This window comes from Syzygium oleosum, unplaced genomic scaffold, assembly GCF_021117445.2.
Source record: "Syzygium oleosum isolate NSW1041296 unplaced genomic scaffold, Sole_v2.1 Sole_v2.51, whole genome shotgun sequence".
Lineage (NCBI taxonomy): Eukaryota > Viridiplantae > Streptophyta > Magnoliopsida > Myrtales > Myrtaceae > Syzygium > Syzygium oleosum.
The window spans coordinates 582,089-601,746 of NW_026607535.1; the positions used below are offsets into that span (position 1 = coordinate 582,089).

Here is a 19,658-nt window from a genome sequence, read left to right on the forward strand (position 1 = left end):
CTACTCAATAACGTAGACAAGAATTCAGTTTTTTGGAAATTGCTCTTTTCGACCAAACAAATTTCAACGAAACTAATTAAGAACTGACAATATGAAAAAACATTGAGCTGATAATATACATGAGATGCCTACAATAAAAAAAAAGTGAAATTTTTACTTATGGCAACTAGATCCTACATAAAAATAGAAAAAACGAAAAGAGAAGGAAGAAAAATAAATTGAGGGTCACCACTTTACGTTGCAATTAAATGATTGAGGGCAATTTCATCGTTTTGGTAAAATTGATTGGGTTTAGTTATGTAAGGAGTGGAAATAGCTTCTCCAAAAAGAAATTATCTCACTGTAATTGTCACAGTCATAAGTTAAATGTATGTTAAAGATTTTTCAGAATAGTTCTTGATGGTTTTAGTCAAGAACTAGATTTAGGCTAGTCTGCTAAAGAATTGATGCGTCGTTGTCAATGATATATACATAATGGACAGAATGAATCGTGTTCATTAAAGTCATAATCTCGTGCATGCATGTCTATCTAATGACTTGATGTCTGATAGGAATTTGTCGAAGCTCCCCACCTCAAAATGGACCTATACCAACAAATACGAGTTAGGGCATCTGAATTATTGACCGGGATTGGCGCTTCGATAATTAAGTTAGCAAGAGGAAGGAGTGCGTATTTTTGGGTCCGAGTCTTTATATATAGATGGTAACAATCTTGGAAACAAGCTTACCTTTTCCTTTTCCTTTTCCTATCTCTTTGTTATTTTACTATTTGATCGTAAATCATTTACACTTAAAGATTCTGTTGCTTTATACGTATTTCAAAGCCATTATATATTTGTGAAATATAATGTGGTGACACGTATTCGCGAATCCTTATTATTATAATAAGCAATTGCTTCGAACTCTGATTATTAGTCTATGTGTACCTTTTAAATTAATGATATTATCAAAATAGTATTGTATTTATGTTGAAATATATCATGCGTTATTTGAATTATATTTTATACCAATGTGTTTGAATATTATTTGGAATAGTTTTCCACAAAAATGTACTTACAATTTAACACGTTATTTAGTTAATGTATTGAGCAATTTATCTTAGCCACTCGGGAATAGTGATGTCCAGAGATGACCAAAAGCAAACAAAAAAGGCAGAGCCGTCGCATGCTAAAAGATTGGTTTACACAAAATTGATCTCCAAATTGAGTGGCGCGATAAAGACTCGTCGCATGCTTAATCACGATTGGTCTGAAGATTTAGGTATCGCTTTATTACTTAATTTTTTTTTTGGTCTGTACGAACCAATTCTCGTAACACTTATTGCTATTGGTTTTTTTTTTTTTTGGTCAAGATTGCTATTGGTTTCGTTTACATCCAAAACGCCATAACATTCACGTGGTCGGTGAGTTTCCCGATTAAGGTGATCTATAATGACATGTAAAGAAAGTTTTGGACTTGGACCTAAGTATGGACTTTTTGTTCCTATAGCAAACGTTCAGGTTTGACCCCGCTAGGTTTAACCATCAATTAATCAATTAGACTTACACGTGTAACTCATTCGAGGTAAATAAAACCCGCAATCGATGTATGACATTAAAATCCAAAAGCTTTTATTTCACTTCAATAATATGACTGGTCAATACGAAATTGCTAGAAATGCTTACATATTTTGAGACAGATCGTGTAGAATCTTACATTTTCTTTTACGTCCTCATTATTTCATCTGTTGTTGATTGATGGATTTACAATATGAGTCCAAGCAATAAATATGCAGTATTCAAATCATGCCAATTTTTTAATGAAGTGATTTCTCTTACTATTAGTATTCTCTAGATCATGGTATCCAAACTTTTGGTTAGATGTTTTGCCGTAGAAGTACGTTAATTAGCCTGTCTTGTCCGGATGTCTCAAATAAAGCTTCACCAGTACGGTGATGGACGTGATCTCCGAAACTATTGTGTATGAAAGACGATATCTATACGTGTGATATGACTTCCTATATATGTTACACGTGAATCCCATAAGATCTAATGCTTTAAATCCAGTTTAGTACATGTACTAGATTCACCGGAATAATTTTGCCGCCGGACAGCTGAGTTCTCAAATGGACAGCCTCTTTTGATGTTTTTCCTTTTTGCCCCCTCAGGTTGGACTAAGAAAACAATAAAATAAACTTCCTCAGTTGCCTATAAAAAGCTCAAGCACGCTGTGTCAATTCATCAAGTAAAGCGCACCCGATCAAGAGACTAGCTTAAAAACAGAGTCTTGCTCTTGGCGTGTGCTCTGAGCGATAGAGAGCTGAGAGAGATGGTAGGAACAAAAATGGCGTCCCCGATCCCAGTGATAGAGTTCTCCGAGGAATGCATGAAACCGGGGACAAGTTCATGGGAAAAAGCTTGCAAAGTGATCGTGCAGGCTCTTGAGGATCATGGGTGCTTCATTGTGGATCACCCCAATGTCCCTCTTGGCCTTCATGACTCTGTCTTTACCGTCACCGAGGATCTCTTCGACCTCCCCCATGAAAACAAGATCAAGAACACCAACCTCAAGCCTTCCCATGGCTATATCCCCAAAGTCCCCGGGACTCCTCTCCTCGAGGGCATGAACATCGATGGCGCTGAGAAGCTTGAAGTGTGCAAAAAGTTCACCTCTCTCATGTGGCCCTCTGGGAATGATCACTTCTGGTACTAATTTTTCTCCCTCTCTGTATGATACTTGCTCTATATGCTGACATTGATTTACAATATATGGGTGTTAGACTCTTATAATAAAGGTTGCGAGTGCTCGTTTGCCATTGGCAACGTTACTCTTAATCAACATCACTCTTTTGGTATATGGAATAAATTGTAATGATTGTTCATGTTGTTATGTCATTTTTCCAAGCTCACTTCTCAAAACACCCATTTAACCTAACCATGTTATTCAGTATATATGCCAACATTTATAGGCCTTGGTAGTAAACCTAACAAAAGTTCTTCCTTTATTAAACGATATTGCATGACAAACACATTTGTTTTACAAAATATGACTAGAGTTGGACTCCCCAACAGGCTTTAGCTTCTCAATTTCAGGCTTTAGGGTATCAAGAAAAACATTAGTAAAAAAAGTTGGCGTGCTAAGTTTGACTTCTCTAAATTAACTTCTCCTTTTCCTTTTGGCTGCAGCAAAACTGTTCATGACTATGGCAAATTCATAGCTGAGATAGAGAAAGTAGTGTTCAGGATGGTCTGCGAGAGCTATGGTGTTGAGAAATGCTATGACCCTTACATTGAATCCTGCACGTACCTCCTACGATTCTTGAAGTACAAGAAGCCGGCAGACCTCGATGCCAGCGTGAACCCGATTGCTCATACAGACAAGAGCTTCTTGTCCTACTTGCACCAGAACAACATTAGGGGCTTGGAAGTAAGGACCAAAGATGGCGAGTGGTTCACTTTCGAGCCCTCAGCTTCCACTTTCATGGTCATGGCCGGTGATGCATGTGTGGTGAGTCAATTATTTGCTTGTGAAAATCCTTCTAAACACTAGTTTGTGCTAGTTCACCGAAATCATTTCTAATTTTATGTGGTTCATTTTTTATCAGGCATGGAGCAATGAAAAGATCAAGGCATGTTACCACCGAGTGGCAGTTAGAGAAGAGAGTCAAGTGAGATACTCTCTCGGGACATTCTCGTATGTCTCGGGGATGATCGAGACCCCCGAGGAGTTCATCGACGAAGCACACCCTCAGCAATACAAGCCCTTCAATCACATCGATTTCCTCTGCTACTATGACTCTAGCGACAACCGCATCAAGGCCGAGAGTCTCATCAAGACCTACTGCGGAGTTCGGGCCAATTAGCGCCCATGCTTAATTCAGAAGCAATAGAGTATACGCCTCTTAGTGTGAAATAAGATGAGACTGAGGAGACTGCAGTTTCTCAATCTTCTTTGTTCTGTTTTGTGAAATAAAGAGGTATAAAAAAGTCAAAGGTGACTGATGTAGAGGTTTTTTAAGGCAAGGTTCTTGCAGCAAATCGGGTCCAACTTTTCTTACAATGTAATTTACCCCCGTTACGATATTATATGAGCTTCCGTTGTTTCTTTCCAATAAGTGATTTGATTTCCTTGCTCCATACAATGATGTTGTACATCTACAAGGACCTTTGTGTCATGCAATAGAGTATACGCCTCTTAGCGCCCATGCTTAATTCAGAAGCAATAGAGTATACGCCTCTTAGTGTGAAATAAGATGAGACTGAGGAGACTGCAGTTTCTCAATCTTCTTTGTTCTGTTTTGTGAAATAAAGAGGTATAAAAAAGTCAAAGGTGACTGATGTAGAGGTTTTTTAAGGCAAGGTTCTTGCAGCAAATCGGGTCCAACTTTTCTTACAATGTAATTTACCCCCGTTACGATATTATATGAGCTTCCGTTGTTTCTTTCCAATAAGTGATTTGATTTCCTTGCTCCATACAATGATGTTGTACATCTACAAGGACCTTTGTGTCATGCATATAATTTATGCGTAGGTTAATTCATATAGATTGAATCTTTATCATGTGTTTGCTGAGAAGTCTTTTGAGATTAGAATTCACTTCACCTACCTTAGACTTTCTCACCAAAGAAAGACATCATACAGAAAAGGTCACATACAAATTTTTCATGACAAATATCATCAGCTTAGATATACAAGATTGTCATCATGTATAGTCCATGTATCAATTATGTATATGCATGAGCCAACTTTAACGTGTACCTTTTGGCAATCACATCTTAGCTTAGCCGGTTTGTTAAAAAGCAAAAGATATGCCAACACTATCTAGAAGATTGGATTATTTTTTCTGGCCTGCATCTAGAAGGCTAGATTATTTAAATTGGTCGGTGGTATATGATCAATATAAAATATGCTCGTTCCATGCGTAAACTTTTGTAAACAAAATAAAGTAAACATGATAACCGGATTACATGCGCCTTGCTCATTTTACGGCATCGAGGAACATTTTCTGGTCATTAGATCATTGCCGGCTTGCTCGGCCATATGATTACAAAATCCAACAAAATTCCTGGCACGTGATGAGGGCGGACCACCATAAAATTATTTTTTTGGAATAAGTAAGAGATCTTCATCTAATTGGCCTTCGCTTGCTCCCTCTTACTCAGGAGAAAGCCTGTTTTTGGAAACAGAGCGCACCAATTTGGAACGACCTTGGATACATGTTATTTTCATCAAGCGATAGCGCGCGCCGGTGTCGAATAATTGGCCTTCGCTTGCTCCCTCTTACTCAGGACAAAGCCAGTTTTGGAAACTGAGCCCACCAATTTGGAACGACCTTGGATACATGTTATTTTCATCAAGCGATAGTGCGTGTCGGTGCCGAATAATTTCTTTCTCAGCTGAACAAGTTTTAGCACCACCAGAAAATAATCAATTGCACAGCAAAAGCAAAGGATACTTGGAATCTTCATAGCGAAAGTGCTAGCCAAGATGCCGTAAAACTATCCGACGAACCCGCGACAATTCAAGCCCTTCAGTACCATTGATCTCCTTTGCTTCTAATGACTCTGGTGATTGGTCACATTTAAAAATTTTATAGTATGATACTATACTAGTTACAATCGACCGTCAACCGTTGAATGACATCAATCGACAAAATAATCGATTAGTTGACAAAGCTCAACTGTCGGATGACAATTGTATTACTGTACCCGCATGAAAGCCGAGAGCATCATCAAAACAAGCTGTGAAGTTTGGGCCAATTAGTCCACGATGGTGATTGATTCATCATAAAAGAATAGAGAAAACGTGTTTCTTCATATGAAATTAGTCCATGATGGTGATTGATTCATCGTAAAAGAATAGAGAAAACGTGTTCCTTCATATGAAATAAGATGAGATCTGATGAAATTTCACAATCTCGCAATCTTTTTCTTCTTTTTTTTCTTTTGTAAATAAAGGTATACAAGGTCAGGGAAGGTCTGTTTTGAGAGGTTATTTGAGGCATGATTGTTGCATAATGATACCAGCTTTTCTTATGGTCTAAACCGACCCATGTTTCAAAACTATTGGAGCTTCCTTTATTTCTTTTTTATAGGTGATTTTTTTTAGTTCGGGTTCAAGTTAATGAAATTGTGTGATTGTAACGTCTTTTATGCTGTATGCAACTTATGCAAAGTCTAACTCGTATGGATTCTCTTGAATGTTTGCCATGCAAATATTTTTGAGATCACAATCTATTTAACCTATCTAGAATGATTTTTTCTTGTTAACAAAAAAGAACTCATATGAAAAATTTAAAAAGTGTATACTTTCAGGTGCAAAATAATCATGACCTTATTTATGTAAAATTATCATCACATAGTGCGTGTATCGATTTTATCTTTGTATAACGATATTTCAACGGGGATAATTGAGAAATTCCTAATATTTGAAGGTTATTTATTACAACATTCGATCATTGCCGGCTTTGTCTACCGTATGATTTTTGAAAAGGAAATGTTGAGCTAACCATACCGTGAAACATCAAAAAGAATGTACTACTAATTTTCCCGAGCAAACCGCTTAACTTGTTTGAACCGGTTCCTTTTGGAAAGATTTGATTTGGAAACTCTCTTAAATCCCACCAAGTGAGATTCCTCGAATATGAAGAAAGAAAAGAACAACATTAGAAAACATATACTTCTGGTTGGATTTGCTTGCAGGCATGCATATTACACCGAGTGGGATTCAAATAAACAGTAACTTCCATGATTAAGAGAAGGAAAAAAACATAAAGAAAAGAATGATCAAATTTCGATAACTATAAGGATGAAATAGGGTGGCAAATTGTCTATAATTAGCATTGATTTGGATAATTGGTCTATTTTATAAGTTATAAATACCCGATCAATGGTGATGATGATGAATTTTTCTTATTAAAAGGGATATTTTACTTTTAAGTATTTTCAATTTTTTTAATTAAGTTCTTTTACTTTTAAATTTTTTCAATCAAGTCTTCTCAAACACCAAATTCAACCGATGTGGCCATTTGATAGCACCAAAATATGATGTAAATTCAATTTAGCTAGTGTGTATACCTACTCGACGCCACCATAGCCAATATGGACAATGTCAGAGTATGATGTTAAAAGAATTACACCCCTGTGGACATTCCAATTGGAAAAATTTTATCCATGTCCCGCTCTAACGTCGTCAGATAGTCGTGTCGGTTGTATTTGGCTGGATTTAGTATCAGCGGGGCTTGATAAGAAATTGTTAAATTAGAAGAATTTATTTAAGTTTATTTTTGAAAAGAAACTTCACAGATTGTACAAAAATCCAGAAGAGCAAAAAGGGCAAAGGAGGAGGAATCTTATCACCGAAAATAAAAGAAGAACAGTAAAAAAGTCTAAGTATTGGCCAGAAAAGGGCAAAGGAAAAGTCTTGTCACGTTGATATTGCAATCGAGGCATTTAGGGCTTGTTTGGCAACTTGTCAAATAGTGATTGATTCTGTTCTTTTGTTCCCAGAATCAGTTTGGGAACAGATTGTGCCCAGAATCAGTTTTAGAACAGAATCAAGAATAAAAAAAAAGTAGCTTTTTGATTCTGGAACAATTTTTTCAAAGCGATTCTTCTTGGTTTTTTCTTTTTTTTGGTTGTTGTTGTTCTTCGGCCCCGCCACCCGCCGACCCCCCGGCGGCCGACCTGAGCCGGGGCGCGGCGAGGCGGCTCGCGGCCTCGCCCGGCCAAGGCGAGGCGACCTTGCCGTCGCCACCCAGGTCCGTCGCACGGGTGGCGGCGGCAGGCGGCCTCACCTTGGCTAGGCGAGGCTCTCGACCTAGCCGTCGCCACCCGGGCGACAAACCACGGGTGGCGACGGCGAGATCGGCCTTGCCGGATCCGGCGAGGTCGGGCCTTGCCTTGGGCCGGGTGAGGCCGACCTCGTAGCCGCCATCGGCAAGGGCAGCACGCCCTCGCCGGCCCGGCTGTGGCCGGTCGCCCGGCAGCGTGACGGCGGCCATGGCCAAGAAAGGTAGGGGAAAGAAAGAAAAAAAACAGAGAAAAAAATAAATAAATATTCAAAAATTCAAAATATTATTAATAAAAAGAAATTTCGTGTAGTTACCAAACGCATTTTTGTTCTTTTTCTATTCTAAGAACAAAAATTTTGGACAGTTACCAAATACCTTCAAATGTTTAGAAATTGTTTCCGGGCATAGAATCAAAAAGAATCATTTTTGCCCAGAATCAGATTCTGAGCACAGAATAGTTGTCATGCGTAGCTTTAGTATTCGTCTTAGTCTTGACTCTTAAGTCTTCTTTTGGCCATATTAGAAAGAGAAAAGCAAGTACAATGCGAGTGCGACTTGAGAAAACAGATTGAAATTAGTCGATCTGTCATGGGCCCATATATGCGAGAGAGATCGGGGAGCGAGCAATGCGGGAGTGGGCCAATGAGATTGAGGTTTCCGATGATGGGCCAAGGTTTTGGGCCGGGCGGTAGCTTAAGTTGGTGGCGGCCGAGGTGACGGAAGAGATGGAGGAGGAAGGCGGCGGCAAGGCAAGCAATGCCATATGCCACCCAAGAAGGAGCATCCATGGGGTGTTATGCAGGGGTTGAGTCGTTAAGCTCTGAGGGATGGTTAATTTTGCAATAGGAGCGAGAGGATTCTATCTGTCTTACGGCAATATAAAAGCAAGCAATGAGGGTGAATATGATAAAAAGTAAATAGACTAGATTTTATTCATGTAAGTATTTTGAAATTAGGTTTATATAAGATAATTACTCATGAATTCTCTTCTTTGGACATGACCGACCAACAGTCGCCAAAAGAAAGTCCAAAAAGAAGAAAAAATCATGATAAGTTCAAAAATCGCCAAAAGCAAGCAATGTGGCGACGACCCGCAGCCGGCAGCGGCAGCGGCGGATCGGCGACCAGCGGCCGACGGGCGGCGTGACCGGCGATCAACTTCTCTCCACGGAAAACATTTTCCCTCCATGGGCAATTTGCTTTCACTTTGGGAAAATGATTTCCTCTTTTCACAAAGAGGAAATCATTTTCCCCCAAAGTGATAACAAATTGCTCATGGAGGGAAAATATTTTCCGTGGGAAGTTATTTTCTATTTTTGCTAACACTTAAAATAGGTTGCTCATGTCTAGCCTCCTACGTCGGCTATTTCTAGGGTCCCTCGAGAAACTGAAAAAATATTTAAATTCTTTGGTTATTTCTTACGAAGTGCAACCATTCGTTAGAACTGGACTTTTGTCAATCATAACCCTCTCTCCCTCTCGTTCATTTTGTTGGGCGAGAAAAACATTGATCAGTCCATATAATTGAGGGATGACTTGTTATCAATGACAAGAGTTCAATTTTTCACCCGTAACCCTTTTTCCCAATTTTATTTCGAACCGCAAAGATTGGTCGAGTTTGGATAGCTCCGAACCTGTCTCGATTTGGGTCGCTTTTCCTCGGATTCCTTTTAACATAGAAAAGCTCTACAGTTTGTTTTTTGTCTTACCATCATGCCTGGTGGTGCGTTGACGAAAACAACAACAGTCACGTGAAAAGACTTGGAAGAAGCATCAGGATAAAATTAAGACAGTCCCTTGATTTGATACCCAAAATAAAATACGAAATCGAACAAAGAGAATGACCGTAGTAGACCAAACCTGCCATTTTACACAGAGTTTGATAAACTTGAAGTGGCAATCTTGGTTCAACGACAGCACGTTACTATCCATAGACGGTTACAATTTACGGATATCTTCTAATTCAGTTCTCATTCAGATACTCATCTACAGTCTTCACTTATGTCGTAGTGTAATTGACCACTCGTCATCGTGCATCGACTACTATCTTAGTTGATCACCTTTCATTGATGACATGTCGGCCACAAAACGCCAATTTGCATCGGTCACCAGTTTGCTAGTACTTATCGATTGCTCTATCGACAACTTAATATGAACTCATTACCAATTCATAAAGACTCAGGTTCTCTTTTAGTTTCCACAGCGTGAAAGTACTTAAGCGGGTTTTTGATTTGATACCCACAACATCATTAAACCCCAAAGACAAAAAGGAAAGACGAAGCGTGAGATGTCACACAGACTCAATAAAGATGAAGTGGCAGCCTTGACTCAGCAACAGCAATGAATGGGATCTTCTTGGGTGTGGATAGCCCAGAAACCTCTTCCATGTTCAGGTCCTCCCTTGTCATGTTCTCGGGCAATTTCCATGTGAACCCATGTATAAGATTGGCCAGGCTTGTTTGAATCATTCTCAGACCGAGATTATAACCAGGGCACATTCTCCTACCAGAACCGAATGGCAAGAGTTCGAAGTCTTGTCCCTTGACATTGATCGCCTTCCCAATGAACCTCTCAGGCCTGAAATTTTCAGGGTCGTCCCACAATTCGGGGTCTCTCCCAATGCTCCATTTACTCACTAGGACTCTCGTGCCCTTGGGTATGTCGTACTCAGCGACCTTGCAGTCCTGGCTTGCAAAGCGATGCGCAAGAAATGCCCCCACCGGGTGCAATCTCATCATTTCTCTAATAACGGCATTTAAATAAGGCAGGTTTGCGACGTCCGCTTCTTGGACCCATCTCTCCCTTCCGATTATGTTGTCGAGCTCTTGTGTTGCCTTGTTAAATATCTTAGGGTTCTTCAGGAGTTCGCACATTGCCCACTCCACGGATGCAGCCGAGCCCTCTGTTCCACCGGCTATCAACTCCTACATGATAAGTGAAAGCACGATAATGCTATTAAGAGGGGGAAATTGTCAAATCAGTCCTAAATCTATTATACGGCGGCCAATTCAGTCCTAAACCTTTTAATTTTGCCAATTCAGTCATAAACCTTTCTAATTCTTGCCAATTCAGTCCTTCCGGTCAATTTTGACCGGCCGGCGTTGACGTGGCCGCCGGCCGTCCGGCCAACGCTGACGTGGCAATTTTTTAATCTTTTTTTTTCTTTTTTTTTCTGATATCTTCCTCTGGCCGGTCTGGCGACCGGCGGCCGGCCAGAGGGGAGAGCCGGCGAGGTCGACCTCGCCGCCTCGCGACGGCGAGGCCGACCTCGCCGACGCCGGGCGAGGCCGGACTCGCCGTCGCGAACGTGCAACGAGGTCGGCGCGCGCGAGGCCGGCCTCGCCTCGCGGCCGCCGTTCGCGACGGCGAGGTCGAGCCTCGCCTAGATCCGGCGAGGCTCGACCTCACCGTCGTGACCTGGGCGTCGGCGAGGTCGGCCTTGCCTCGGGATCTAGGCGACGGCGAGGCGAGGCCCAAGAACGGCGAGGCCGACCTCGCCGTCGGCATGTTCGCGACGGCGAGGTCCAACCTCGCCGATCCGGCGAGGCCGACCTCGCCGTCGCCGCGACCGGCGACGGCGAGGCGAGGCCCGAGCGGCGAGGCCGACCTCGCCGTCGCGACCCAGTGTCGGCGCTCGCCAGCCAGCCAGCGAGGCCGACCTCGCCGACACCCTGGTCACGACGGCGAGGTCGAGCCTCGCTGGATCCGGGCGAGGCTCGACTCGCCTCGCGGAACCAGGCAACGGCGAGGTCGACCTCACCGGCCCTCCCCTCTGGCCGGTCGCTGGACCGGCCAGAGGAAGAAATCAGAAAAAAAAAAGATTAAAAAATTGAAAAAAAATAATAAAAAATTGCCACGTCAGCGTTGGCCGGACGGCCGGCGTCGGCCAGTGGCCACGTCAGCGCCGGCCGGCCAAAATTGGCAGGAAGAACTGAATTGGCAAGAATTAGAAAGGTTTAGGACTGAATTGGCAAAATTAAAAGGTTTAGGACTGAATTGGCCGCCGTACAATAGATTTAGGACTGATTTGACAATTTTCCCCTATTAAGAGCATCCCGGGACGTTGAATGATGCCAAATTTTGATTTTTTTATTTTTCAAGAGACGAAACTTGATTGATAATTTTGCACAAGTCGTAAAGCAACTTGACAGATATTGTTTAATGAACAAAAAATGACTCGGTCATACTTTATTTTGTGAATGAATTGTAAGAACTTCCTCCATATAACTTTTCTCACATCATCAAAATTTTGCCCTAGGATATACACTTGTTTACAAAAATTGGAAAAACAACGTAAACATATAGGACAATACTGAAGAAATAACCGAGGGAAGGAATTTATGTAGGCACCTCAATATGTGGATTATCATTATGATTCTTCTCTTCAAATCTGTTTAGTATTAAGTGAAAGGAAAAAATTTTACCTGGGTCAAGGCTTTCACCCCATGTCTTTCGATCTTCACCTCAAGATTAGGATCGTCCACATGTTGCAATAGTACATCCACCATATCCTTGGTCTCGTAACCCTTGACTCCAACTCTCCTTGCCTCATGTTCACCCAAAACATGCTCCAAAAACCTATCAAACTTTTTGTTCACGGCCTTCATTCTCTTTATGTAACCCTGAAAGAGACAAATAAGAGAGAAGGATTGATATTACTAACGAAAAACTTACACATTCATTGTTGGATGAGTGATATGGGTGCTTGAAATTAATTGTGTAAGTAAACTCTTGTGCATGTCATTAATCCGATGGTGAGTGTCTATGTTATACACCAACTATAGACCTAAAAATCTAAGAGACAAACCACATCGATTAATTTCACATGCTAAATAAATTGTACGAAACTGGAAAATTCATTTCGTGTGTCAATCAAATCACGTCGCGGTATCTAAATTACTACCTGCAAGTCGAGAAAATCCAGCAGAGGTATGAAATCGCCCAAATTTAGAACACCAGTGAGCAAGAACAACTCATCAACCATCTTCCTGAACTCCTCAGCCGACACTATATTGGAGCTCTCTGACTTATCTGTGTACTTCTTCCCTAAGACCATGCGGCAGACCGCATTGAGATTGAGATCCGAAAGATGGTCTTTCAAATTTATTGACTGGCCCTTCGCCTCAAATAAATTTCTTGTAAACAACCTCATCTCCTCCACTCTTATGTACTCAAAAGATTGAAGCCTTGCGGCACTAAATAGTTGTGCAAGGAAGATTTTACGGGCCTGTTGAAAATAGGGCCCATATGGCGACCAAGTCATGCCGGAGTAATTATAAGCCGTGTACTTGCCTGCGGCGTTTTTGGGCCGGTAGGCGAAAACGGCATCGTGGGTCTTGAGAAAGGCTTTGGCCATGTCGGCGGAAGAGCACACAACCATGTCGTAGGAGCCGACCTGGAGCTTCATGATGGGCCCGTATATGCGAGAGAGATCGTGGAGCGAGCGATGCAGGAGTGGGCCAATGAGATTGAGGTTTCCGATGATGGGCCAAGGTTTTGGGCCAGGTGGTAGCTTAAGTTTACGGCGGCGGAAGTGCCCGGAGAGGAGGAGGAGGAAGGAGGCAGCCGCAAGGCAAGCAATGCCGCATGCCGCCCAAGAAGGAGCATCCATGGGGCGTTATGCAGGGGTTGAGTTGTTAAGCTTTCGGTGGAGGGGTGATTTTGCAATAGGAGTGAGAGGCTTCTATCTGTCCATGGCAATATATAATGATATAAGAAAGCAATGAGGGTGAATATGATTGAACTCAATAGCCACGTTTTTCCATATGCTTCTATCTTAAATGTCGGCCAGGTAATCGTACTTATCAATATTAAAACGACAAGAAAAGTTTATTACAAGAAAATTTCGTTCTCTAAGCAATGGTGTTTATGTAGCCTTATACAGTGCTGCCGCTTTTTACTTTTATAGTTGGAAATCATAAGCCGGGGGTTTGCGCTTTCCATTGTTTGAGCTCTCATTTCATATCTCTTTAATTTAACTTCGCTACAGCAATTTAGAAACTGAATACTCTAGTGTTGACCTAAAAAAGTGTCCAAGTATTGTAGTCGACCGTTTGGTCGATAGAAACCTATTTGAGGTAGAGGAGTAGCAGAAAATGGCCAAGTGTCGAGAACAATTAGTCGATATAGTGCAGCCGGTCCAAAAGAAGACTTAGTTTAATCGACAGAGGTTTCAACGAGAAATAGTCGTGATAGTAGAGTCGATGTAATGGAGTCAAAGTAGTGGAATTGAGATAACCGTTAAGGTTGTATAGTTGATGTAACCATCGAATAATGAAGTTGACAATCTCGAATGTAATCGTTTGTAGATAAGTATTGCTGAATTATAACCGTTGATTACGAGCTATAAATACCAATATTGTACTATTTGTAAAGAATTCCCCTTAATTACAGAACTCATCGTTCTTTTTTTTTTACAAATTTATCTTTATCTTTATTTTTTTGTATTTATATCGTTAGCAATGATTGTTCTCAGTATCCGTAACTTTAAAGTCCTTGCAGTTTACTTTCTTATCCAAAATTAATAAAGGCCCCTAAACACCCTCTGTCAATTTGTATCGAACAATCCATTATACTGAAAAGGTATTTCATCGACTTTTCGGTAAAATAACTAGCATTGATTATGCTCAGTTCGGTATCTGGTTTGATTTCAAGACTTTTCAACCAAATGAGCCAGTAAATTGTACGATTTGTTTCTATACTAAAAAACATACGAGTCTCGTAAACGTTGGATTTTGAATCATTTAAAAGACAACTTTTCAACAAATGAGTCAATCATTTGTACGATTTGTTTCTAACCAAAAAAAAAAAAAAAACCAAATGAGTGTCTTGTAAACGTTGCACGTTTTAAACTTTGAATGTTTTTAACTCACCTAAAACACATTTTAATTGTGGGTGAAATTTTTACGCAAACACCCATTAAGTTGGGGAAGGAAATTTGGTTAAGAGTCGTCGATCCAACGCTGGCTTATGTGCCTTTTCGTCTGATTAGGTTTTCATGTTTTCTTCACGGTCAAAATTGGATTGCGTAAAAATAGGACTCTCATCGATAAGTAGAACTGGTGGAGGAAAGGAAATGGCAAGAGGAAGTGGACCACTTTCCAGATATCACATCCGACGATTGCTACCACGCGAAGCATATGCTTTGTACCCACCGACCGTAACCTTTTTGAGTGCTGCCCCTTTTTTTTTATTTTTATAATGAATATCATAACACGTGATTTGTGCTTTTTTGATATTTTGTGTTTGCATTTCATATTTCTTTAATTCAATTTTGTCACAGAAATTAAGGAAAAAAAAAATACAAAAGTTTGTCTTGTGAATGTAGTTTGTATGGGCGGTCGGAAAACAGTTTTTTGGGGGAGAGAGTGCTACTAGAAGAGCAGGTCCGTCAAGGGAATGCTATAATCCTCCACGGAGCGGCGGATCCAAGTTTTACAAATTAACCCTTTCAATTTTGGCGTTGTTGTTTTTTTGTTTAATTCTTGTTGCAAGGGTAATTATGAAAATCGAAAGAGAGACCAGACCGTCAAAACTCTTCTCTTAATAGGTATGGCGGAGCATTTAAGTCTATTAGGCCCGGGTCATCCGGCCACCGGCAACTCGCAACCGGGTTCAAATTCCAGTTTTCGAAGCCCGGCACGAACCGAATCCACCGTTGATCTCCTAAGTCCTCTGATATGATTTGCTCCGAACAAAGATGAGCTTGCTCTTGCTTCTATTATTTCAAACCCCGTGCATCCCATTCAGATGACTGAGGATACGAAGTCGTTATAACGATACATTATTATTTCAGCCACATGTAAGACTTAGAAGAAGCAAGAAAGTACTTAGAGACGGTTTTTTATTTGATACCCGCTATAACATTAGGGTTGCGTTTGGTCATCCGGATTCGGATTGGGATAGGATAGAATAAAGGAAGATTTAAAATCCTCCGCATATCCTCAGAATGTAAAAATATCCTATCATATGTTTAGTGCAAATAGCTTCTCGTATGTTTAGTGCAACCTAAGATAGGATTTGGAATATTTGAAAACAATCTTTGAAAATCTTTGAGAATCCGCAACCGAAGAGAGAATGAAAATCTTTGAAAATCTTTCTCATTTGAAAATCTTTAAAATCCCATCTATGACTTTGCTCCTCTTCCCCTCAACCACGTCCCTAGGAAGTCAATCTCGTGAGTATGAGGTCTCTCGACTGACACGAGTTCACGTAATTTTGGGACGGCCTCGTGAAAAGCGAGAGGCACTTCCTGTGGGTTGTACAGCCGGACTCCACTACCAAAGAAAGCTACTAAGAGAGGCGACATTGGAGAAGTGAGCGTCGTGGAATGGGCCCGCAGCGAGAGGCACTTCCTGTGGGTTGTACAGCCGGACTCCACTACCAAAGAAAGCTGCTAAGAGAGGCGACATTGGAGAAGGTGTGCGTCGCGTAGAATGGGCCCGCAGAGGAGGTTCACGCACCACGGTGCAGGTGGAACTCGACATTTGAGAGCGTGGTTGCCAAGAAGCTGATGATGAGCTGGCCGTTTGTCGTCGACCAGCAGGTGAATAGCCGTCTAGTGAGTCATGCATGAAAGGTCGGCTCGATGTGAAGGATGTATGCAATTGGGGTGGAAAGGATGATTTATGCATACTCGGCACAACGATCATCTTTATACCCCTTTTCTACCTTACTAGTTGGAACATAATCGCCACCGACGGTGATGACCGGCATGGTTGGAGGTGACTTGTGATCGTGCAAAGGGTCGAAGTGACGATGATTGGTAATTTTAGTGATAATCCTCGGGTGAGCAGTGCCGGCGAAGGAATATACAAAACGTCACTTTATCACTCTGTTAAAAGATGAAATATAAACTTTTAGTTATTTTTAAATTTTATATCCAATCCGGTCTTATCCCTTCCCCTGGGCCGGTTTTCGTATCCGGCATTTTATCCGGATGTATTCGGGTTTATCCGGTCCGAAGAACATCACCAAACATCGGATAAAAATTATTGAAGAAGTGGACCTCGCAGCAAATTTTTATTATTTGTTATTAATTTTTTTGTGGTCTAAAACATACTGTTATTTTCACAGTGAATTAAGGACAGTCACATAAGCATTTATCTAACATTCAACCCAAAAGGCAAAAAGCAAGACCATAATATACGAAATGTGGGATGTTATAGAGATTCCATGAATATGAAGTGGCGACAGTGACTCGGCAACAACGATCAACGGGATCATCTTGGGCGTGGATAGCCCGGGAACCTCTTCCATGTCCAAGTCCTCCCCTATCATGTTCTCGGGGCAATTTCCATGTGAACCCATGTATAAAATTGGCTAGACTTGTCTGAATCGTTCTTAGACCGTAATTATGACCCGGCCACATTCTTCTACTGGACCCGATTGGCAAGAGCTCGAAGTCTTGTCCCTTGACATTGATCACCTTCCCAATGAACCTCTCAGGCTTGAAATTTTCAAGATCATCTCACAATTCGGGGTCTCTCCCAATGCTCCATTTACTCACTAAGACTATTGTGCCCTTGAGTATGTCGTACCCAACGACCTCGCAGTTCTGACTCTTGTGCCCTTGAGTATATCATACCCAACAACCTCAGAGTTCTAACTCTCGTGCCCTTGGGTATGTCGTACCCACCATTTACTAATGTATGTGCCACTATTCAACAAGAAGAAACTCGCCGAAGGGTAATGAATATTGAACCCAAGCCAGGGGGAGAATTGGTAGAAAGTTCGGCTAACCAAACTGGTACTGGCACTCATTTTAATTGGGACAAAGAGAAAGGTCACGGTTGTAATACCGAGTTTCATTATTCCCATTGCAGCAAAGATGGACATACACACGATTGTTGTTGGGATCTGCGCCCTTACTTGTGACCTAGTAAAAACAAGGACACAAATAAGACTGTGGATCCTAAAGATGCCAGTCAGGTCACTACTACAAATCCTCATTCATCTCTGGGACATGGCTCAAACTTCTGGTAATGTTTTTGCCCTATCTGCATCCTCTATGAACTGTATTATAATTGATTCGGGAGTAACTGATCACGTGCGCAATAATTCTCAATAAAGAGGTGGTTATATTAATTCTTACCGGGATCAACGCCTTTATCCCCGTGTCTTTTAATCTTCACCTCATGATTAGGATTGCATATTGCAATAGTATTTCAACCATATCCTTGGCCTCGTAATCCTTGACTCCGACTCAACGAGCCTCATGCTCATCCAACACATGCTCCAAGAACCTATTCGACTTTTTGCTCACAGCCCTTCATTCTCTTTATGTAACCCTATAAGAGAAAATAATCCAAGTAAAAAAAATATCAATTCACGCGTTCAAATTTATAGGAATTTCGAAATCCTTTTTTGCGCATCAAAATCACATCACATTATGACCAGCAAATGGAGAAAATTCACCTAAGGTACGAAATAACCTATATTAAGAGCCCCATTGAGCAAGAATAACTCATCAAGCATCTTCCTGAATTCCTCAGGTAACACAATGTTGGAGATCTCGGACAGTCGGACTCGATCACACCATGAGTAACATCCAAAAGATGACTTTTCAAACTTATCGGATGACCATTCGACTCAAACAAACTTTCTCATTATTTAGCACCCTCATCTCCTCCACTCTTATGTGCTCGAACAATTCAAGCCTTTTAGAGCTAAATAGTTGAACTAGGTATAAACCTTTCGGGCAACTCGAAGGTAGGGCCCGTACGGCTACCACAGCACGCCGGAATAACCGTATGTCGCCGGAGAGAGAAAAAAAAGGGTGAGAGAGACGTCGCCTGAGAGATTCGAACTCTCGCGGGGAAACCCCATGTACTTAGCAGGCACACGCCTTAACCACTCGGCCAAAGCGACGCTTGTTGCTATGTGTGTCCATAGGCATTTTGTTTGCTATCTTACATCAAGATCACCTGCTCAGATAGGGCACAATGCAAAACCAATGTTCGGTGAGATTGGGCTTAGACGAGGACGATGGATGTGGTGCAGCCCCACTAGCGGTTTCTATTTTTGAAGGCTCAATGGCCCAAACGTCTCTCTTGGAACAAATTCTGGCCATGGTGTTTGAAAAGTGAAACGAGGAAAAATTTGGTGCTATATTTCTAGTACGTCCTGATAAAAATCCTGGTTAACTTACCCAGTTCTATGGTTGGGATAACTTTTTCGAAGACAGCAATATATCGTTTCTATAATCCAGGGTCAAAGACTTGTAATTAGCAAGGTTACCTGAAGGGATACTACTAACACAACAATCGACCGTCATGGTCTCCCACATAAAAATGCAGGAGCTCTCCTTTGATTGCATATGAGGAATAACGATGGCGGCATGTGGCGCTCCTGGTGACCACTGTCTCTATGGTCATCCACCCTTGGTGGCCTCCCAGTCATCGGCGACTCTCTCTCGATCTCGGTGAATGTCTCCATCTGTTGGTCGCAGCCGATTGCCCTTAAACTCTATGTAGCTAAGGGTTTTCGTTCATCATAGCTGCTCCGTCTTTGGCAACGAATTGCGCATGGGAGTAAAATGGATCCGTGGAATGATCTTCTGGAAAGTCATCCATGGGACAAAGCCACGGTACTCTCAATTTCAAGTTGGCCACTCCTATGTTGCTGATATATGGGCATTCCTATGTTTTTGCTAGCCAATTACCCGAATTAGAATGCTTGTGAAATAAAAGGTCACGCATCTCGGGTAGCTTAAAAAGAATCGGAAAGGAGATGACTCATCATTTAAAGTCAGCAGGCTCTATCATATTACCCGACCTCAACATTTAAAAAGACGAGTGATTGCATTGCAAACTGTTTATGCCAATTGAAACCACATCCAACCTCGAAATATTGAAGGCCAGTGAGAGCAAGATTTCCCTTCCCCAAAT

General features: G+C 41.5%; 2 protein-coding genes and 1 non-coding gene across 3 annotated transcripts; 1 reads left to right on the forward strand and 2 right to left on the reverse strand.

Moving 5' to 3' along the window:
* The first annotated feature begins 2,236 nt into the window (after positions 1-2,236).
* On the forward strand, positions 2,237-4,093 carry LOC115669630 (probable 2-oxoglutarate-dependent dioxygenase AOP1). The gene is made up of 3 exons (XM_056307187.1): positions 2,237-2,684; positions 3,165-3,486; positions 3,584-4,093. The coding sequence occupies exons 1-3, from the start codon at positions 2,308-2,310 to the stop codon at positions 3,839-3,841; spliced, it is 957 nt and encodes a 318-aa protein (XP_056163162.1). The 5' UTR covers positions 2,237-2,307; the 3' UTR covers positions 3,842-4,093.
* A 5,450-nt stretch (positions 4,094-9,543) lies between these two features.
* On the reverse strand, positions 9,544-13,419 carry LOC115689605 (trimethyltridecatetraene synthase-like). Its single transcript, XM_056307231.1, has 3 exons — positions 12,674-13,419; positions 12,195-12,392; positions 9,544-10,694 (listed from the first exon to the last, which is right to left on the reverse strand). Exons 1-3 carry the CDS (start codon positions 13,379-13,381, stop codon positions 10,071-10,073), a joined length of 1,530 nt encoding a protein of 509 aa, XP_056163206.1. The 5' UTR covers positions 13,382-13,419; the 3' UTR covers positions 9,544-10,070.
* A 5,138-nt stretch (positions 13,420-18,557) lies between these two features.
* Positions 18,558-18,639, reverse strand: TRNAS-GCU (transfer RNA serine (anticodon GCU)). The gene has a single exon. It is a non-coding gene; the product is annotated as a tRNA-Ser (tRNA).
* Positions 18,640-19,658: the final 1,019 nt, after the last annotated feature.

What these genes read in the sequence shown, in the direction of transcription:
- LOC115669630 (XM_056307187.1), top strand. Translation starts at nt 2,308, where the DNA reads ATGGTAGGAACAAAAATGGCGTCCCCGATCCCAGTGATAGAGTTCTCC. An exon ending in TCTGGGAATGATCACTTCTG is followed by an intron (nt 2,685 to 3,164) that starts GTACTAATTTTT and finishes TTTTGGCTGCAG; the next exon opens with CAAAACTGTTCATGACTATG. An exon ending in TGGCCGGTGATGCATGTGTG is followed by an intron (nt 3,487 to 3,583) that starts GTGAGTCAATTA and finishes ATTTTTTATCAG; the next exon opens with GCATGGAGCAATGAAAAGAT.
- LOC115689605 (XM_056307231.1), bottom strand. Translation starts at nt 13,381, where the DNA reads ATGGATGCTCCTTCTTGGGCGGCATGCGGCATTGCTTGCCTTGCGGCT. An exon ending in TGGATTTTCTCGACTTGCAG is followed by an intron (nt 12,393 to 12,673) that starts GTAGTAATTTAG and finishes TGTCTCTTTCAG; the next exon opens with GGTTACATAAAGAGAATGAA. An exon ending in GGGTGAAAGCCTTGACCCAG is followed by an intron (nt 10,695 to 12,194) that starts GTAAAATTTTTT and finishes CTTATCATGTAG; the next exon opens with GAGTTGATAGCCGGTGGAAC.